This window comes from Tursiops truncatus, chromosome 7 (genome assembly GCF_011762595.2).
Source record: "Tursiops truncatus isolate mTurTru1 chromosome 7, mTurTru1.mat.Y, whole genome shotgun sequence".
Classification (NCBI taxonomy): domain Eukaryota; kingdom Metazoa; phylum Chordata; class Mammalia; order Artiodactyla; family Delphinidae; genus Tursiops; species Tursiops truncatus.
In genome coordinates, this window is record NC_047040.1 from 806,464 (window position 1) to 822,881 (window position 16,418).

General features: G+C 61.0%; 1 protein-coding gene across 1 annotated transcript; it reads right to left on the reverse strand.

Annotated features, from left to right (window-relative positions):
* Nucleotides 1-5,468: 5,468 nt before the first annotated feature.
* Nucleotides 5,469-14,867, reverse strand: AGXT (alanine--glyoxylate aminotransferase). The gene is made up of 11 exons (XM_033860359.2): nt 14,688-14,867; nt 14,400-14,592; nt 13,021-13,085; nt 12,748-12,848; nt 10,974-11,044; nt 9,408-9,492; nt 9,045-9,140; nt 8,230-8,299; nt 6,770-6,865; nt 6,079-6,207; nt 5,469-5,818 (listed from the first exon to the last, which is right to left on the reverse strand). Exons 1-11 carry the CDS (start codon nt 14,850-14,852, stop codon nt 5,711-5,713), a joined length of 1,179 nt encoding a protein of 392 aa, XP_033716250.2. The 5' UTR covers nt 14,853-14,867; the 3' UTR covers nt 5,469-5,710.
* Between the last annotated feature and the right edge of the window lie 1,551 nt (nt 14,868-16,418).

Below are 16,418 nucleotides of genomic sequence, written 5' to 3' on the forward strand. Positions count from 1 at the left end.
GGAGGCGACGGCAGGGCGAGGCTTCCCAGCCCGGCCGGACGGTCCCAAGGAGACTCTCCCCAGCTCGTTCCAGCTCCAGGCTCAGGTGGTGACAGGCATTTTCTACTCTTCACTCTCTTTGCCTCTCAATGACATTACTCCTCAGATTCTGAGCCACAGCCCACACCCCGGGGTCCTGAGAAGGGGCTGCAAACCCTGAGCAAGTCCACGTGGGAGCCACCTCCCTGAACCTCCTCCAGAAAGACCTGTGGCCACGGAGAGGACATGCGAGTTTCTCTGAAGGCTGTGGGACTCAGGACCACAGTTGACACTCATACAAGGAGACCAAAAAATGCCATGATGCCCCCCCCCACCCCCTGCCATGAGTCAGGGGAGGTTGCAGAAGACATTATCTTGGTCCAATCTGATTTGTAACGGGTACAAAGTGTCCAGGCCCACCCTGTGGTCATTTCCTTGCTGTTGGAGGTATATCAGGATGGATGGCTGTACTTAGCAGGAGTAAGAGCCACAGTGGTAGGAAAGGCCAAGGGGAAGCCTTTAAAACCACCTGCTGCCATGGCCAAAATTGTCCAGCAAAACATACTGTATGCCAGTGCAGTGTCAGGGCTTAGAGCCACCTTCAAGACTGTGACTCACCCGGACGACCTCAGCAACAGATGGGTCAGAAATGAAATGCTTAGATAAAATCCAACAAGGTATATACAAAACCTATTCGGGAAAAACTGCGTAACTCTGATGAACAAAATCAAAGAAGATAATACTAAATGGAGAGATATGTCATCTTCATGGATAGAAGACTCAGTATGTCAGGACGTCAGTTCTTCCCAACTTGGTCTATAGATTCACTGCAATCCCAACCCCAGCAATTTACTTTGTGGATATCAACAGATTGATGTAATGTTTATATGGAAAGAAAAAAGACCCAGAAGGCAACACAATATTAAAGTAGAAGAACAAAGTCGGAGGACCGACTCTATCAGACTTCAAGATTTACTCTAAAGCTACAGTAATCAGGACGGCAAGAGACTAGACACATACATCAATGGAACAGAGTAGAGAGCCCAGAAAGAGACCCATATATGCAGTCAGCTGACCTTTGACAGAGGAGCAAAGGCAATACAATGGCGCCAAGGTGGTCTCTTCCACAAATGGCGCTGGAATCACTGGACAGCCACGTGACAAAAATGAGTCTAGACACAGACTTTACACCCTTAACAAAAATGAGCTCAAAATAGACCAGACAGCAAAATGTAAAGCGTAAAACTATAAATCTCCTAGAAGGTAACACGGGAGAAAACCCAAATAACCTTGGGTGTGGTATTGACTTTTTGATACAACGCCAAAGGCATGAAAAAAGCAGTGGATAAGCTGGATGTCACTGAAATTAAAAACCTTCACTCTGTGAAAGACAATATCAAGAGAATGAGAAGACAAGTCACATAACGGGAGAAAACATTTGCAAAACACGCACCTGATAAAGGACTGTCATCTGAAATATGCAAAGAACTCTTAAAACTCAACAACAAGAAAAGAAACAACCCGACCAGAAAATGGGCCAATGGCCTTAACAGACAGCTCACCAAAGAAGATATGCGGATGGAAAATGAGCATCTGAAAAGATGCTCCACATCATAGGTCATCAGGGGAAATACGAGTTAACGTGAGGTGCCGCTACACCCCTATCAGCATGGCCAAAATGCGGAACTCTGACAACACCATGCTGGCGAGGATGTGGAGCAACAGGAACGCTCATTCGTTGCTGGTGGGAATGCAACACGGTGCAGCCGCTCTGGAAGACAATGTGGTGGTTTCTTGTACGACTAAACATACTCTCACCATACGATCTAGCAATCATACCCCTTAGTATTTAACCAAAGCAGCTGAAAACTTACGTCCACACAAAAACCTGCATGCAGGTGTTCATAGTAACCTTACTCACAGTTACCAAAACCTGGAAGCAACTGAGATGTCCTTCAGTAGGCGAGTGGATGAATAGACTGTGGTCCATCCAGGCAACGGAATATTATTCAGACTTCAACAGAAGTGAGCTATCAAGCCATGAAAACACGTGGAGGAGCTTAAATGCATGTTATGAAGCGAGAGAAGCCAGTCTGAAAAGGCTGCGCACTGTATGCTTCCACCTATGAAGCGAGAGAAGCCGGTCTGAAAAGGCTACGCACTGTATGCTTCCACCTATGAAGCGAGAGAAGCCAGTCTGAAAAGGCTACGCACTGTATGCTTCCACCTCTGTGACATCCTGGAAAGGGCAGGACTATGGAGACGGCAAAAGATCAGTGATTGCCAGGGTCTGCGGTAGGGGTAGGGATGAATGGGTGGGGCGCAGGGGACTTTAGGGCAGTGAAAATGCTCTGTATGATACTATAATGGTGGACACATGTCATTATACGTTTGTCCAGACCCATAGAACGTACGGCACCCACAGTGAGTCCTACTGTAAACTAAACCTTAGATGATTCGGACACGTCAGTGTAGGCTCACCGATTCCAGCAAATATAACATGCTGGTCGGGGGCGTTGACAGCGGGGAAGACTACATACCGGTAGGGGTAGGGGGTGTATGGGAAATTTCTGACGCTTCCTCTCAATTTTGCTAAGAACCTAAACCTGCTCTAAAAATGTGTCTCAAAAAATAAAAACTCAGTGGGATTGTGGTGACTGGCAGTGGATTACATAAACCGAACCAAGTCGTACCCTGCAACCCAGGTGCTGTACTTTGTGGTTTCTTTAGTAGAACAGACAGCACAGCCTCTGGGACGTGCTAGGTGACTACTGATCTGGGAAATGCATTCTCTTCAACCCCCTTTAGAGAGGAGGGTCGGAAACAGTTTGCATTCACTTGGAAGAGGCAACAACGTAAGTTCGCGATCTTGCCCCAGGTTCATCCTCGTGCTCTGTGTCACAACATAAGCCTGATGGGCCTTTATCATTGGGACATCCTGTAGAACGTCACTCTGATTCACCGTTTTGATTACATCCTGCGAAGAAGACCTGGGAGCATTAGCTAGCAGTTCACTGGATGCCTTGTTAGACATATTCATCCCAAAGTGCGGAGGGTAAGTGACTCGGAAGGTTGTGGGATCCGAGTGGGGTCAGAGCCCAGCTGGGCTCTCCAGCAGGTGCAGGTGCAGGTGCTGGTGGGACCCGGGGAGAGTGGGCAGCGCGTGGCATCTCTGGAAACCCTAACGTGGTCGTGGAGGTGGTGGAGCGGGACCACGTCATCTGCAGCCTCACTGCTCAGCACAGTGTCTACCATGATGTGCGGCCCTGGCAGAGAACGAGGCCCTGCCTGCGAGACCCCAGCGGACCGTGTGCTCCGAGCTGCCCATCGGGAGCCACCTGGTACAGGGTCCTCACCTGTGCAACGAGGCAGGAAAAAATGATGAAAAGATATGAACACTGGAAAAGAAGGAGTGAAAATGTTGTTATTCATAGACGACTTGATTGCATAGAAATTCGCAAGGACTCTACGAAGAAACTACTAGGTTTGCTTATAGAGAAGAGTTAGCTATAAATCTATATATTAAGAATCACTATTGGAAATGAAATTTTAAAAATACCATTTACAGGGCTTCCCTGGTGGCGCAGTGGTTGAGAGTCCGCCTGCCGATGCAGGGGACACGGGTTCGTGCCCCCGTCCGGGAAGATCCCACATGCTGTGGAGAGGCTGGGCCCGTGAGCCATGGCCGCTGAGCCTGCGCGTCCGGAGCCTGTGCTCCGCAACGGGAGAAGCCACCGCACTGAGAAGCCCGCGCACCACGATGAGGAGTAGCTCCCCCTCGTGGGCAGCTGGGGAAAGCCCACGCGCAGCAGCAAGGACCCAATGCCGCCAAAAATAAATAAATTTATACATAAAACAAAACCCCAGACACCTGGGAATACATCACATAAAAGATGTGTAAGACCTCTACACTGAAAACTGGAAACACGGCTAAGTTTAATTTTAAAAGACCTAAATTAATGTTCATGAACAAGAATTTGTAATATTTTAATAGTTTCCATTGTCCTTAACTTGATGTATAGATTTAGTGCAATTCCCACCAAAATTCCAGTAAGCTATTCTGAGGAAATAGACAAGATGACTAAAATTTATATGCAAATTCAAAAGATCTAGGATAGGAAATACAATCTTTAAAAGGGAGAATGAAACTGGAGGACGCGCACTACGTGATTTCAAAACTCTCTATAAAGCTGATGTGCTTAAGACAGCGTGGTGTGGACATAAGGGCGGATAAATTGAGCAACGAACGGGAACAGAGGCAGGAGGAGGCCTGCACCCATGGTCAGCTGGCAAAGGGGCCGCATCAACTAGATGGGAAGGAAGGGCTATTTAACAAACATGGCAAAGACTGGGTATCAGTCTGGATAAAAATGAACCTTGCCCCCTTCTCGCCTCCACGCACAAAGTCAGCGTGAGGTGGGTCATAAACCTCAGCATAAAACCGGACACCACAAAGTTTCTAGAGGAAAACATGGGAACAGATCTTCAGGACCTCAAGGGAGGCAGAGGATCCTAGGGAGGATCCGAACAGCACAGACCATGAAAGAAACACAGGAGCAAATAGGACGTTAAAAGTGGGATTGCAGACCCTCTGGCCTCTCAGCTCCTGTGCTGATCACAGCTACCCTGTGACAGTGTCTGGGTCACCCTATCAGTGCCATCTCTCCCAGTGGCTGTGAGCACCACGGGGCAGCGGGCCTCGGGTCTGCTCAGAGCCCCACCCCAGTGCCCAGCTGGGTGAGCAACGGGGTGGAGCCAGGCCAGCCCCAGCCCTCCACAGAGACACAGGGCTGCATGGGGTGGGTGCCCATCCCGACCAGAGGGAGCAATGGCGTGCGTCCTGGAGGTTCTGCGTGAGGACCTGGACGTGTGGACGTGAGGACCTGGACGTGTGGACGTGGCTGTGGCTGCAGCACACGCTGCTCTGGCCTGGCCTGACCCTTCCCAGGAAGGAGAGGCGAGGGAGCCTGGCATAGGCAGAAGCCAGTGAGGGGCAGGAGCGAAGGGACAGGGCTCGGGGGAGCCAGGCAGAGGAGGGGGAGGGGCTGGGGGCTGCAGAGTGGCCCCAGGGCTGCGACTCCCAGACGCTCCGCACCTGCGGTGGCTTGCGTGCCTGCGGTGTGCCCTTGAGTCTCCAGGGCTCGAGTCCTGGCTGTTTGCCCTTGGACATCTTGGTGCCCTAGTCCCGCCACCCTGCGGGCCTTCCGTGGAGGTCGTACGTGAGGATGTGTTTTGCAGGTTCAAGGTCTGGGCCCAGGGTGTGCAGTGTCAGGGCGCCCGGCCCAGCTGACGGTCACACACCCCATCCTCCAGCCCTGGGGAGGCCCGGGCGAGGATCCGCTCCCTGAGCTCCCCGCAACAGAGGTGCAGTCAGGGAGCGGGGGGCCTTCCTGCCAGACTCCTCCGCAGCCCGGCCCCACACAGTGAGGACAGATGACCAGCGGCTTCTTTATTGAACATTCCCAGGCCAGTGACCTATGGGGACGGCCGCTCGCTGGGGAGGCACGGAGGGTCCAAACAGCCCACATCCAGGAAGCTCCACTCGGAGGGGTCGGCCCCTGCCCGGCCCTGCCCCTCCCCCCTTCACCCGGGCTGGGTCAGCAGCTGTCCTGTCCCTGTCCCCCTGGCAGAGTCTGTTTGCCCCTGGGCTCCCACCCCCAGTCACTGCGTGAGCATGGGACAGGCAGCCGGGTCACAGCTTGTTCCGGGGGCAGCGCTGCAGGGCCTCCTGCAGGGCCCCAATCACTCGGTCCACGTTCTCCCGGGAGGCGTTACAGCCCAGCAGGCCGATCCGCAGCACCTAGGGCGGGGGCGGGGCGCAGATGTCAGCCTCTGTCTGGGGTCCTGCCTGGCTGTGACTGAGGCCAGGGCAGAGCCAGCTGGTGTCCCCTGTGCGGGAGGAAGTGGGTGGGAGGGTACACGTGGCCTAGGTCACTCCCCGTACAGCCCCCGGGGTTCAGAGAAGGTGCTCCCTTCCTGACGCCCTGCTGTCCCGGGTCCGCAGACGACTGCTGACCTCGGCCTGCATGTGGCACACTCAGCACAGAAGGCCCCCCTCACCTTCCCCACCGAGGGCCCGAGGCCGCCCGTGATCTCGATGCTGAAGTGGTCCATGACGTAGCTGACGAGGTCTCTCCAGTCGTAGCCCGCAGGTGCGGCCACGGTGGTGACGGTGGGCAGACGGATCGCCTGCAGGACAGGCCGGGCTCAGCCACCTCCTGCCATCACAGCCAGCTCCACCTGCCCTGGCCTGGCCAGCCCTGGCCGCAGGCTCCAAAGGGGCGGGCAGGGGTGCATGTGGGGGACGGAGAAGGGGCCCCAGGAGAGCGAGGTCACCACCGCCCCAGGAGCCACGCCTACCGGCTGGTGCTCAGAGCAGGGCTTCCAGCCTCCAGGGACCCCTCTGTGTGTCTGTTCTCTGACAGGCCACACGCTGGCTTATTCAGCTGACCCCCTACCCCCAGCCCCTCCAGGATGGTGTCTGGCTGGCGTTCTGGAGGCCGATGGGCGTCCTCCAGCTCAGGGAGCACCCATAACTACTCCAGACGGTGAGGCTCTGGGGGAAGTGGAGGCATCCAACTAAATGTCCTGAGATCCGGAGGCCAGGAAACCGTGACCATGACGGGGACTGTGCCCCCATCCCCAGGACCGCCCCTGCCCCCACCAGAACTGCATATCCATAAAGGGGGCTGGACAGGAGCTCGCCCTCCCCCCACTGCCATGTGATGCCCTCTGCCCCCGCCCTCCTCACCGGATCCTTCACGAAGAGCTGTAGGCCCAGCCCCTGCAGGCGCCCGTGCAGGTACTCTGAGGCCTCGCGGTGCTGCTGCCAGCTCTTCTCCAGGCCCTGGGTGGGGAGAGGGCAGTGGGGTGGGCAGGGTGGGCTGGGGGCCCTCCTCGGTGGGCAGAGAGGGAGAAACTGGCTGGCATCCACCGGGGGGGGCAACTTTGGCCGGGGGAGGGGCTCCTCTCTTGGCCTGGACCCTGAGCGCCTCGGGAGCCCCCTGGAGCCCCAGGTTCAGGGCCCTGACTCTGCCCCAGGGGCCGGGCCCGGGCTACCTCAGGGAGGTGGAAATAGTCTGGGTCTGGGAGGGGGACGTGGCGGCCCAGCCGGTTGTTGGATCCTCCAGGCCCCTGGGAGGGGTGGGGACGACCTGGCCAGAGGTGGGGGGCTGCCTGGGGGCAGAAAGGCTTCTGGGCTGCACGCTGCCTCCTGCCCTCCCAGCCGCTGAGCCCACAGTCCCTACTCCACGGGGGTCCAGCCTCTCCGGCGGCACAGCTCCCAGCCGTGGCCCAGTCCCCTGCCCTGCAAGCGTCAGCTCCCGGCCTCTCTCCCGGCTGCACAGGTGACCACCCAGCCCACGGGACACCTCGAGTCTAGCCCAGCCCATGGGACACTACCATGTCCCACCCAGCCCATGGGACACTAGCCCAGCCCTGGGCCGGTGGCGACGTGGGTGGACGCAGGGGGCAGACGTGGCCGGCGCAGCACTGCAGCCTTGCTGGAGGCAGGTCTTGGCCCAGGTCTCTCCCGGCCTCTGGACCGGCAGCTGGCAGGGCCCCTGGGGGCCGTCCTGGGGCTGTGTTTCCTGGCCTGGGCCAGACTTGGCCTCCTGGGTCCCGAGAGTGTGGACCTTGCACTGGGCCAAGGCACCACCCTGGTCGTGGTCACACCCAGCTGTCCCCACGTGGCTCCTGCCCACACCCGGGAGCGGGTAGTGGCCGAGGGCACAGCCAAGCCTCCTGACGGTGGTCTCACTCCCCCCCCCCCCCGCCCTCTGGCTCCACTTCTTGGCCGCCCGCCCTCTCTTCCTCCCACCTGGGCCCTCTGCTCAGCCAGGCCAGCGCTGAGCGCTTCACTAAGGACCTAGGGCCTGGAAGGGGGTCCACACCTGCCCTTTCGCCGCATCTGCCCTCAGGGCTCTGTCCTCTGGGGCCTCTACCCTCAGCTGGCAGCCGGCTCGCCACCCCCCGCGCCCCTCCCATGCCTGCCCAGAGCCTATCCCCCTCCCCACTCAGGGCTACTCTCCAGCAAGGCCCCCAGCACCTCTTCCTTCCTGCGGGCCCCTCAGCAAACCAACCGAGTCTTAGCATCCCTCTCGCCCCCTGCCCCCAATCAGGGAATCTCGGGGTGGGGGCCACCCAGCGGTTCGCCAGCCTCAGCACCTGCCGGGTCCCCGCTCCACGCTGCTCCGCTGCCCCTCCGCTCACCTGCTCTGCTAGATGGGCCAGGCTCTCTCTCAGGCTGTACAGGCTGACGACGGGGGTGGTGTGATGGTATCTGGAAGACAGGAGCGGGTGGCCAGGTCACTGGGCGGGGCCAGGGCAGTGACTGTGTCTCTCCCAGCCCCAGCTGGCCCAGGCTCTCTGACGAGGGGTCGGCCCCCACCCAGGGGAGCGCGGTCCAGCTTGGGGGCTACAGACCTGCAGCCAGATGTGGGGAGAGCCTGGCTCAGAGCAGGGCACTGGCCGGGCTGCGGGGAGAGGCTGACTGGGCTGGAGACCAGGCACTGGCTCCCACCTGTGGCCCCAGTGCCCCGCTGGGCCCGCTGCATAGGGCGCAGTTCCTGGTGTCCCTGTCTACGTGTGTCACGTAAGGGGCCTCGGGTTAGGGTCAAAGCCACCTCACAGAGAGCCCCCTGCCCCCCACTCCCTCTGAGAGATGGGTAAAGCAAGGCCCAGGATTGGGAAGATGTGTCAGGCCAGGTCCAAAGTGCCTGCAGATGCGCTGGGACTTCTGGGAGGAGAGGGCCCATGGAAAGTGGGGTGGGGACCATGCCTGGGGGGCCTGGGAGGAACGGGGGGGACCCCGCTGGGGGCATTGAAGGCCTGGCACTGGGCTCCAGCTGGGGTGTGAGGGCATGAGGGTGGAGGCTCCCACCCCTTAGCACCTCCCTCCCCCACCCACCCACCCCCTTTCCTCCCTGCCCAGCCCCGCCCCCTCTCTCACATCCTGGGCTTAGCACCTCCCTCCCCCCACCCACCCACCCCCTTTCCTCCCCGCCCAGCCCCGCCCCCTCTCTCACAGCCTGGGCTTGTCGTCACAGCCCCAGAAGTTGGCCAGCCACTTGATGTCCAGGTAGAAGGAGAAGGGCTTGGTCTTCCGAGTGTAGATCTTATTTCTGGGGAGGAGAATCAGCCTGAATGCCCCCAGCCCCCCGTTGCTCAGAAGTGAGCCAGATGGGTGGGGCCCCCAGGACCCCCGTGTCTGTATTCAGGCCCCTGGGGCCCAGCTGTGCCTCTGCCTCGAGGGTGTGCGCCTGTCACTGGAGGGAGCATTGCAGAGCACGGCCCGAGGAGCCGTCCCTTCCCTTGCTCTGTCCCTCCCTCCTCGGGGCCACCTGGCCTTGCTGCCCGTCCAGCCCTGGCTGGGGGCGGGGCACACTCACTTGGCCTTGTCGCTGAAGGAGATGAGCGAGGTGCCTGCAGGGGCGTTCAGGACCTTCTGGGAGCCCGAGTATAAGACATCGATGCCTGTGGAGGGGAGGGACGCATGCTCAGGGGCCGAGCCCCACGGGGGGGGAGGGGTCACGGGGGGGCTGCCCAGCCCAGGTCCTGAGAGTCCAGCAGACGTTGCAGGAACCTGGGACCCACCATGCAACTGGTGTCGGAAATGGGAGGGACAGTGTTGGAGGACTAGACCCTTACCCTGTGGGGTCCGACGCTATTGCAGGTGGGCTGAGCTAACTGGAGGGCACCCGTTAGCATCTGCCTGGTGTGGAAAACCCACACGTCTGGGGTCAAGCGCTGGGAGAGAGTGGGGGGCGGCGGAGGGTGGAGCAGCAAACGGGTTTTTCCTTCACATCTTGCAGTGCCCGTCCCCTGGGCTCCCACACAGCCTGAGGGGAGTTTCAAATTATGGGGCAGCAGCAGAGGGCGGTGGTCAAGCCCAAAGCCGGGAGGACGAAGGACCAGGATTCAGATCCAAGCCCTGCACCGTCTCTGACTCCCTGAGGGTGGGGACCCGAGGCAACTGCGTGCCCAGGTGCACGGACGGGTGGACCCGGAATGTTCTTTACAGTTCATTCCTAAAGCCTAAAACTGGGCGGACCCAACGTTCTCCCGAGAGGAAAGGGGTGAAGTGGGGGTTCACACAAGCGATGAATACTCAGGACCAGCAACACGAGCGACCTTGCTGACATTAGGTTGACGTCTGCTGACCCACAGGGTCCCGTGGAGGCCGGTGGGGGGCAGTGAAGGCCAGAGGTCCTGAGCCTGGCCCTGCTGCTCCGCGGCCTGGGCCTCAGGCTGGAGACTCCTTGCCCGGCTTCTCCCTCCACGGCGGGGGCGGCCAGCCTGGAGGCCCAGGGTGGGCATCCCGGGGACAGCACTGCCCGCCTGCTCCCATCCCCAGGGCCCCTCTGTGTGCCTGTCCTTTCAGAGCAGTGGTTTGGGGTCAGCCCAGAAGGCTCCCCCTTCAGCACTGGATCCCGCGGAGCAGAGCCCTCTGCAGAGGCAGAAGCGGACCAGGCCAAGTGGGCCGGGCGGCCGTGGACGCAGCACCACCCAGAGTGGAGCCGGGCTTTCCTCCCTGAGGAGATGCTGGGCCTGGAAAGCTTCCCCGGGCTGGCCTGCAGGTGACAATGTCAGCGGTGCTCCCGGCGTGTGACAGGTGTTAGGGGGGTCTCCGCCCTGATTGGCAGGGGCCCTGGCACTGCCCCCACACCTCCTCCAAGGCTCTGGGTGCCTCTCCAAATGCCTCCCCTGGAGGGTCCCTTCCTCCCGCCTGCCGCCCGGTCCCGGCCCGATGGCCCAGCAGAAACACGGGGTGTGGCCAGTCTCTGGAGCGTGTCCTGCCCCGTGAGGAGCTGGCGGCTCTCCCACGCCTTGTGGAGACCAGCGCCTAATCCGTATGCAGCCGACGGACCCGCAGGCCCTGGCACAGCACACCCCCAGCCAGGGCTTCTGACGCTTCGGGCCACCGGTGGGTGGCTGGGCGGGGGGCACTCCCTTACCCTGCTGGTCCATGTAGATGGGGACCCCGCCCAGGGATGCCACCGAGTCCACCAGCAGCAGGCACTGGTACCTGGGGGGAGGGGCAGCAGAGAGCAGGAGGGGCGTCAGACTCTGCCCCGGAGTGGGGTTTCTGGAGGGGCCTTAAGAGCCTTTAGAAGGGCCACCGGGGAAGCAGGGGAGCCTCCCACCTCCCACAGCCCCCCGGGACCAGCTCTGTGTCTGAACCTGGGTGAGCCCCCGGCACAGCGAGTCGCCCTGGGGGCCCCAGGTGGCCGGACCCAGGTACTCGTGAGGCCAGCCAGGCAGTCTGTGTCCTGGGGGCTGGCTGGGTGCTCTGACTGCTCAGGCCCAAGGGCCGTGTGGGGTCCAGGGACCAGCCTAGCACAAGGCTGCATCTCTTCTGCTGACAGCCCACAGGGCAGAAGTCCAGAGCATGGGAGGACAGAGTCCAGGAACAGCCTGAACTGAAACCTCTGACTTTCCTCCACCTCCACATTTTCTTTAAAAAACACACGAAGAGTATTCCACGCGGACCTATGGGAGTCATAGCCCAGGTGACATCTGTGAGCTTGATTCACTGGACAAGACCCCAGGCGGCAGGTGGTCCTGGCTGGGCTGTGCCCAGTGGGCCCGAGGCCCCCATGGAGGATGGCAGCCCTGCCGGGGTGACCCTGCCTGTCAGTGGAGCTTCTCTCCTCCCACCCTGTGGTCAGCTGTCCAGAGCACGACTGCTGGTCCTAGGAGGGAATCCCCCCTGACCCCACCCAAGGCCCTGGGCAGCCCATGCAGGGGTGGGGGAACCTGGCGGAAGGCAGTGGAGGACGGTGCTGCTTTGGGGCTCTGGGACTTCGGGGCAAGGGGGGCAGGCCCTGGCACCAAGGCTGCAGGGTCAGCTTGAGCCCTCCCTAGTCATGGGGCCAGGAGGGCAGTGGCACTGGGGGGACACCTGACCTTGCTCTCAGATGGGAGGGTCCATCCAGCCTCGGCCCAGAGCCAGGAGGACCCCCGAGGACCTGCACCACCATCACACGGCAGAGGCTGGGGGGACCGGCCAGCAGCCCACCACACTCCCACCCTGTCCTCAGACTGGGTCTGAGCTGTGCTTGGCTCTGCCCCCAGCACTGCCACCCTGGAACAGGCTCCCCCGAGGGACAGGCTTACCTGAGGGGACAGGCTCACCTGTGTGGACAGGCTCACCTGAGGGGACAGACTCGCCTGTGGGGATAGGCTCACCTGTGCGGACAGGCTCACCTGAGGGGACAGGATCACCTGTGCGGACAGGCTCACCTGTGCGGACAGGCTCACCTGAGGGGACAGGCTCACCTGTGCGGACAGGCTCACCTGAGGGGACAGGCTCACCTGTGTGGACAGGCTCACCTGTGTGGACACCTGAGGGGACAGGCTCACCTGTGCGGACACCTGAGGGGACAGGCTCACCTGTGTGGACAGGCTCACCTGTGCGGACACCTGAGGGGACAGGCTCACCTGTGTGGACAGGCTCACCTGTGCGGACACCTGAGGGGACAGGCTCACCTGTGGGGACAGGCTCACCTGTGCGGACACCTGAGGGGACAGGCTCACCTGTGGGGACAGGCCCACCTGAGGGGACAGGCTCACCTGAGGGGACAGACTCACCTGTGCGGACACCTGAGGGGACAGGCTCACCTGTGTGGACACCTGAGGGGACAGGCTCACCTGTGGGGACAGGCTCACCTGTGCGGACACCTGAGGGGACAGGCTCACCTGTGCGGACACCTGAGGGGACAGGCTCACCTGTGGCAGAGCTCCCCATAGCCATCGAGGGGCTGCAGCACGCCACTGGATGACTCTCCCTGGGTCAGGAACAGCAGCACGGGCTTGTGCTGGGCCAGGGCCTGAGAGGACAGAGGTTACAGCCATGGGCAGACCCAGTGCGGGGAAGGGGCCTCCGTCTGTCCCCCTCCCCAGGGACAGTGCAAATCTGGGCAGTGGGAGCTGGACGCCCCTCAACCCCTCCTGCCCCACCAGCTGACCGGCCCCCTCCCCGGGCTGGCGCACCCCCCGTACCTCCTCCACCTCCCGCAGCGTGAAGTGGCCTCCAGGGTCCTTGATCATGGGGTGTACGCGGGCTCCTGGGGGCAGAGTGAGTGGTGAGCAGTCCCCGCACGCTGGGGGGAGCCAGTGCTGGGGACAGAGGCCCGGCTGAGCAGGTGGGTCCTGTGAGGGCCGCCCATGCCTGCCCCCAGCCGCTGCTGGAGGGGGAAGGTGGAGTGTGCTCCGTGAACCCAGGTTCCGGGGTGCCGTGGATGAGAGCGGGTCCCTCAGCTCCACTGTCGCCTCCCCAGCCCACCTTCCCTGAGCCCAGCCAGGCCAGGGCACCCTGGTCCTTTGCAGCCCTCTCCACATGGGAAGTAGGGAAGCATCTGTGCCAGGCTGAGCAGATGGGCGCTTCCCAGCAGAGGGTAGCTGCAGAGGGGCCATGCATTTGGTGGATGACTGGGTGAAGGATTGAGGGGGTGCGGGAGCAGGCTTTGCCCCCTCTGGGGCCTTGGGGCTCCAGGGAGGCAGGCCCTGGTCCTGCTCTGTCTCTTGAAGCCCTGCACCCCCGTGCACAGCAGGCCCCCAGTGTCATATGCAGGAGGCAGGGAGGCCCTAGGACCATCCAGCCTCAGGGGCCTGAGGTGTGTGGTGGAGGCAGGGGAGGGGCTTGCCCAGGCCAGGAGGGTGGCCGAGGTCCGCTCAGGGTCCCAGACGCTGCCTGACCCGAGCTCCCCTTGAAAACCGGCATGTGCACTGGAGGGGCCCCGGTGAGGGGTCAGGATGCCCTCGGGCTGTCGGGGGTTGTCCATTAACCTGGACCGAGTGTGCCCATGTGCGGAGCTGACCAGGCAGGGGTTCCGTGATGTTTCCAAACCCGCGGTAAATCATTAAACCCAATGCACCCTAGGGCTTTCGACTTCTGTCTCTTCCTTTAGTAAATTTTACTCTGGAACCGGACACCCTGTCCATACCTCCGTATTTTGCAGCTCTAGAAACAGCTGTTTCTGAGATTTTGAGGGGGGGATGTCAGCTTCTGAAACCTTGTCCTGTGACAGAGTAGAGGTGGCCCCTGGGGACCTCAGACAGCTGCGGGGATGCTCTGGGTTCGTGCTGAGACCAGAGGAGTCCCTGCAGTGCCGTCCCCACCACGGGCTCCGGAAATAGCTGTTCCCCAAACTCCAGGAGACCAGGGGGATGGGGGCCCCTCGAGCATCCCGACGCCCTCTTGGAGGAGACAGCAGGCTGGCAGGCAGGGGGATGCGTGAAGGGCCTCCAGGGGGGGTAAGTGCTCAGGGCCCGAGGTTGGTACCTGGAGAGGGGGGCTTCCAGGCTTTGTGCCGGAGGAGGGAGGCCTCTGGGGAAGGATGGAGAGAAGGGCCGCACCCCACGCCCACACCGTCTCTTACCGATGCGCTCCCCGATGTCCTGGGCCCGCTGCCCCCAGATGCCGTTGACCCCGACCAGGAAGGAGTCCCCCGGCTCCAGGAGGTTGAACAGGGCGGCCTCCAGTGCGCAGTGCCCCGAGCCGCTGATGGCCAGCGTGAGGGGGTTCCGGGTCTGGAACACGTACTGGATGCCTTGCTTGATCTCGTCCATGATCTGGGGGCAGTGGACATGCAGGTCACCGCCTCCCCTACTCCCACCCCAGGGAGGAGGCCACTCAGGGCACTGACCGCTGTGTCTCAGTGGCCTACCTGGAACATCTCCTTGTGCATGTGTCCTATTGTCTGCCTCCCCCCAGCCGCCATGACGCGGGGGGTCAGGTTAGAGGGGCCGGGCCCCAGCAGAAGCCGGCTGGGGAGGGACAGGGGCTTACTCAGGGCTTCTGGGGGGGCCACCAGCAGTGGGTGGGAGGCCATGGTCCTCACCCAACCTGCCGCCTTGTGCCCCAGGGCCGCACTGGCCGCGGTCAGTGCCCGGAGCATTTCCCAGCAGGCCCTGCACTGGACGATGGGCACCGGAGGACACGGGGGCGTCCAGGAGGTGAGCCTGGTTGACGGGTTTCTGCTCCACCTGCTGTCTTTTGCTGTGTGTCGTTGTCACCAGGCCGTTATCAATGCTTGTCCTGCACGTGAAGGCTTGGAAGCAGGGGTGTTGAACCCTCGGTGGGAGAGGAGGAGCCAACAAAGTCCAGTCAGTGAAAAACAGATCTTGGCAAGCTGCCCTCTGCCCTCTAGCCACCCCTCCCTCTCCGTCCCCGAAGGATGCCCAGCCTGGTACGCCTGGCTGGGCTCAGGGGGCCCCAGCGTTTTTCTTATGTGACTAGAGCGCCAACATTTCAGACTTGGCAGACCTGCAGGCTGTGTTAAAACTACTCAGCCCTGCTGTGGTGGTGAGAAGGCGGTTACAAGGGTGTGGCTGTGTGCTAATAAAACTTTATTTACAAAAGAAGCGGTGGGCCAGATTTGGCCCAGGGCCACAGTTTGCTGATTCTGGCTTAGCTCCCGGAAAGACTCACTTCAGAAAATATATGCTCCACGTGTATAAACACACATATGTACACACTGAGGACATGTCCATTCTTGATCCTTTCGGAGTATTTCCTCTGCCTGTCTACACCTGAGGGCCCCGATGATTGGTCTCCACACACGTAACCAAGGGGTGCTCACTGGGGAGCCTCCGCAGCTTCTGAGTCAGCACGTGGGTCGAATAAATGCGACCAAGACTCCCTGCAGGAGGAGCCAGGCCCAGCCCAGGGCGGCAGCCCAGCAGAGCCGCTGGCGTCCTGGGACATCAAAGGAGCCCTGCGTTGTGGGTGACCAGGCCGGGGAGGCACTGGACCGGATGCTCTCTGAGTAGCTCTTGCTTCTGACAGCTCTCAAGGGGCCGGGTTGGAGCTTGCCAGCACTTCCCGTTTTGTGTTTAGGGATCTGACGCCTGGGCCTCAGTAACCAGGGGGGCGTCCGGGCTTGCACGGAGCCCCCGTGGTCGACAAGTGACTGCACATGACCTTCCCCCATGGGGACTTGCCCTCAGCTCAGCAGAGCCCTGCATTCAGCACTCGTTGCTTGGGCTGGGCTCGTCTGGCATCCTGGGGTGGCAGGGACTCCACAAGCTTTAGCCAGGATGGACGGGCACGGCCTGAGCACCTGGAGACCCTCACAGCCCTGCTGGGTCAGGGCGCCCTGTCCATCTGGGAGGAACAGGCAAAGGGGACAGGCCCCGAGTGGTGGGCAGAAAGAAACTCAGGGAAGGGGGGCCAGACATGTCCCTGTTGGCCCAGGGCAGGCCTGCCACGCCACCGCTAGCCTGGCCCTGTCCTGCACAGGGAGGCCCAGCGGGCGCCCCCTCCCTCGCTCCTTCCTTCCCTTCTTTCCCCGCTGCCCCGACATCTTCCTTACCAAGCGATCCCTCTGGGCCAGGACCCAGTCTGGCAGCTCCAACTGATGCAGTGTCAGCTAGAAGAGAAGCAGAAGCCCCTACCG

Bases quoted from the DNA above. Each gene is read 5' to 3' on its own strand.
- AGXT (XM_033860359.2), bottom strand. From the start codon at position 14,852: ATGGCCTCCCACCCACTGCTGGTGGCCCCCCCAGAAGCCCTGAGTAAG. The intron at 9,493-10,973 runs GTAAGGGAGTGC...TCCCCTCCACAG, and splicing joins CATCTACATGGACCAGCAGG to GCATCGATGTCTTATACTCG. The intron at 9,141-9,407 runs GTGAGTGTGCCC...TCTCCTCCCCAG, and splicing joins TCCTTCAGCGACAAGGCCAA to AAATAAGATCTACACTCGGA.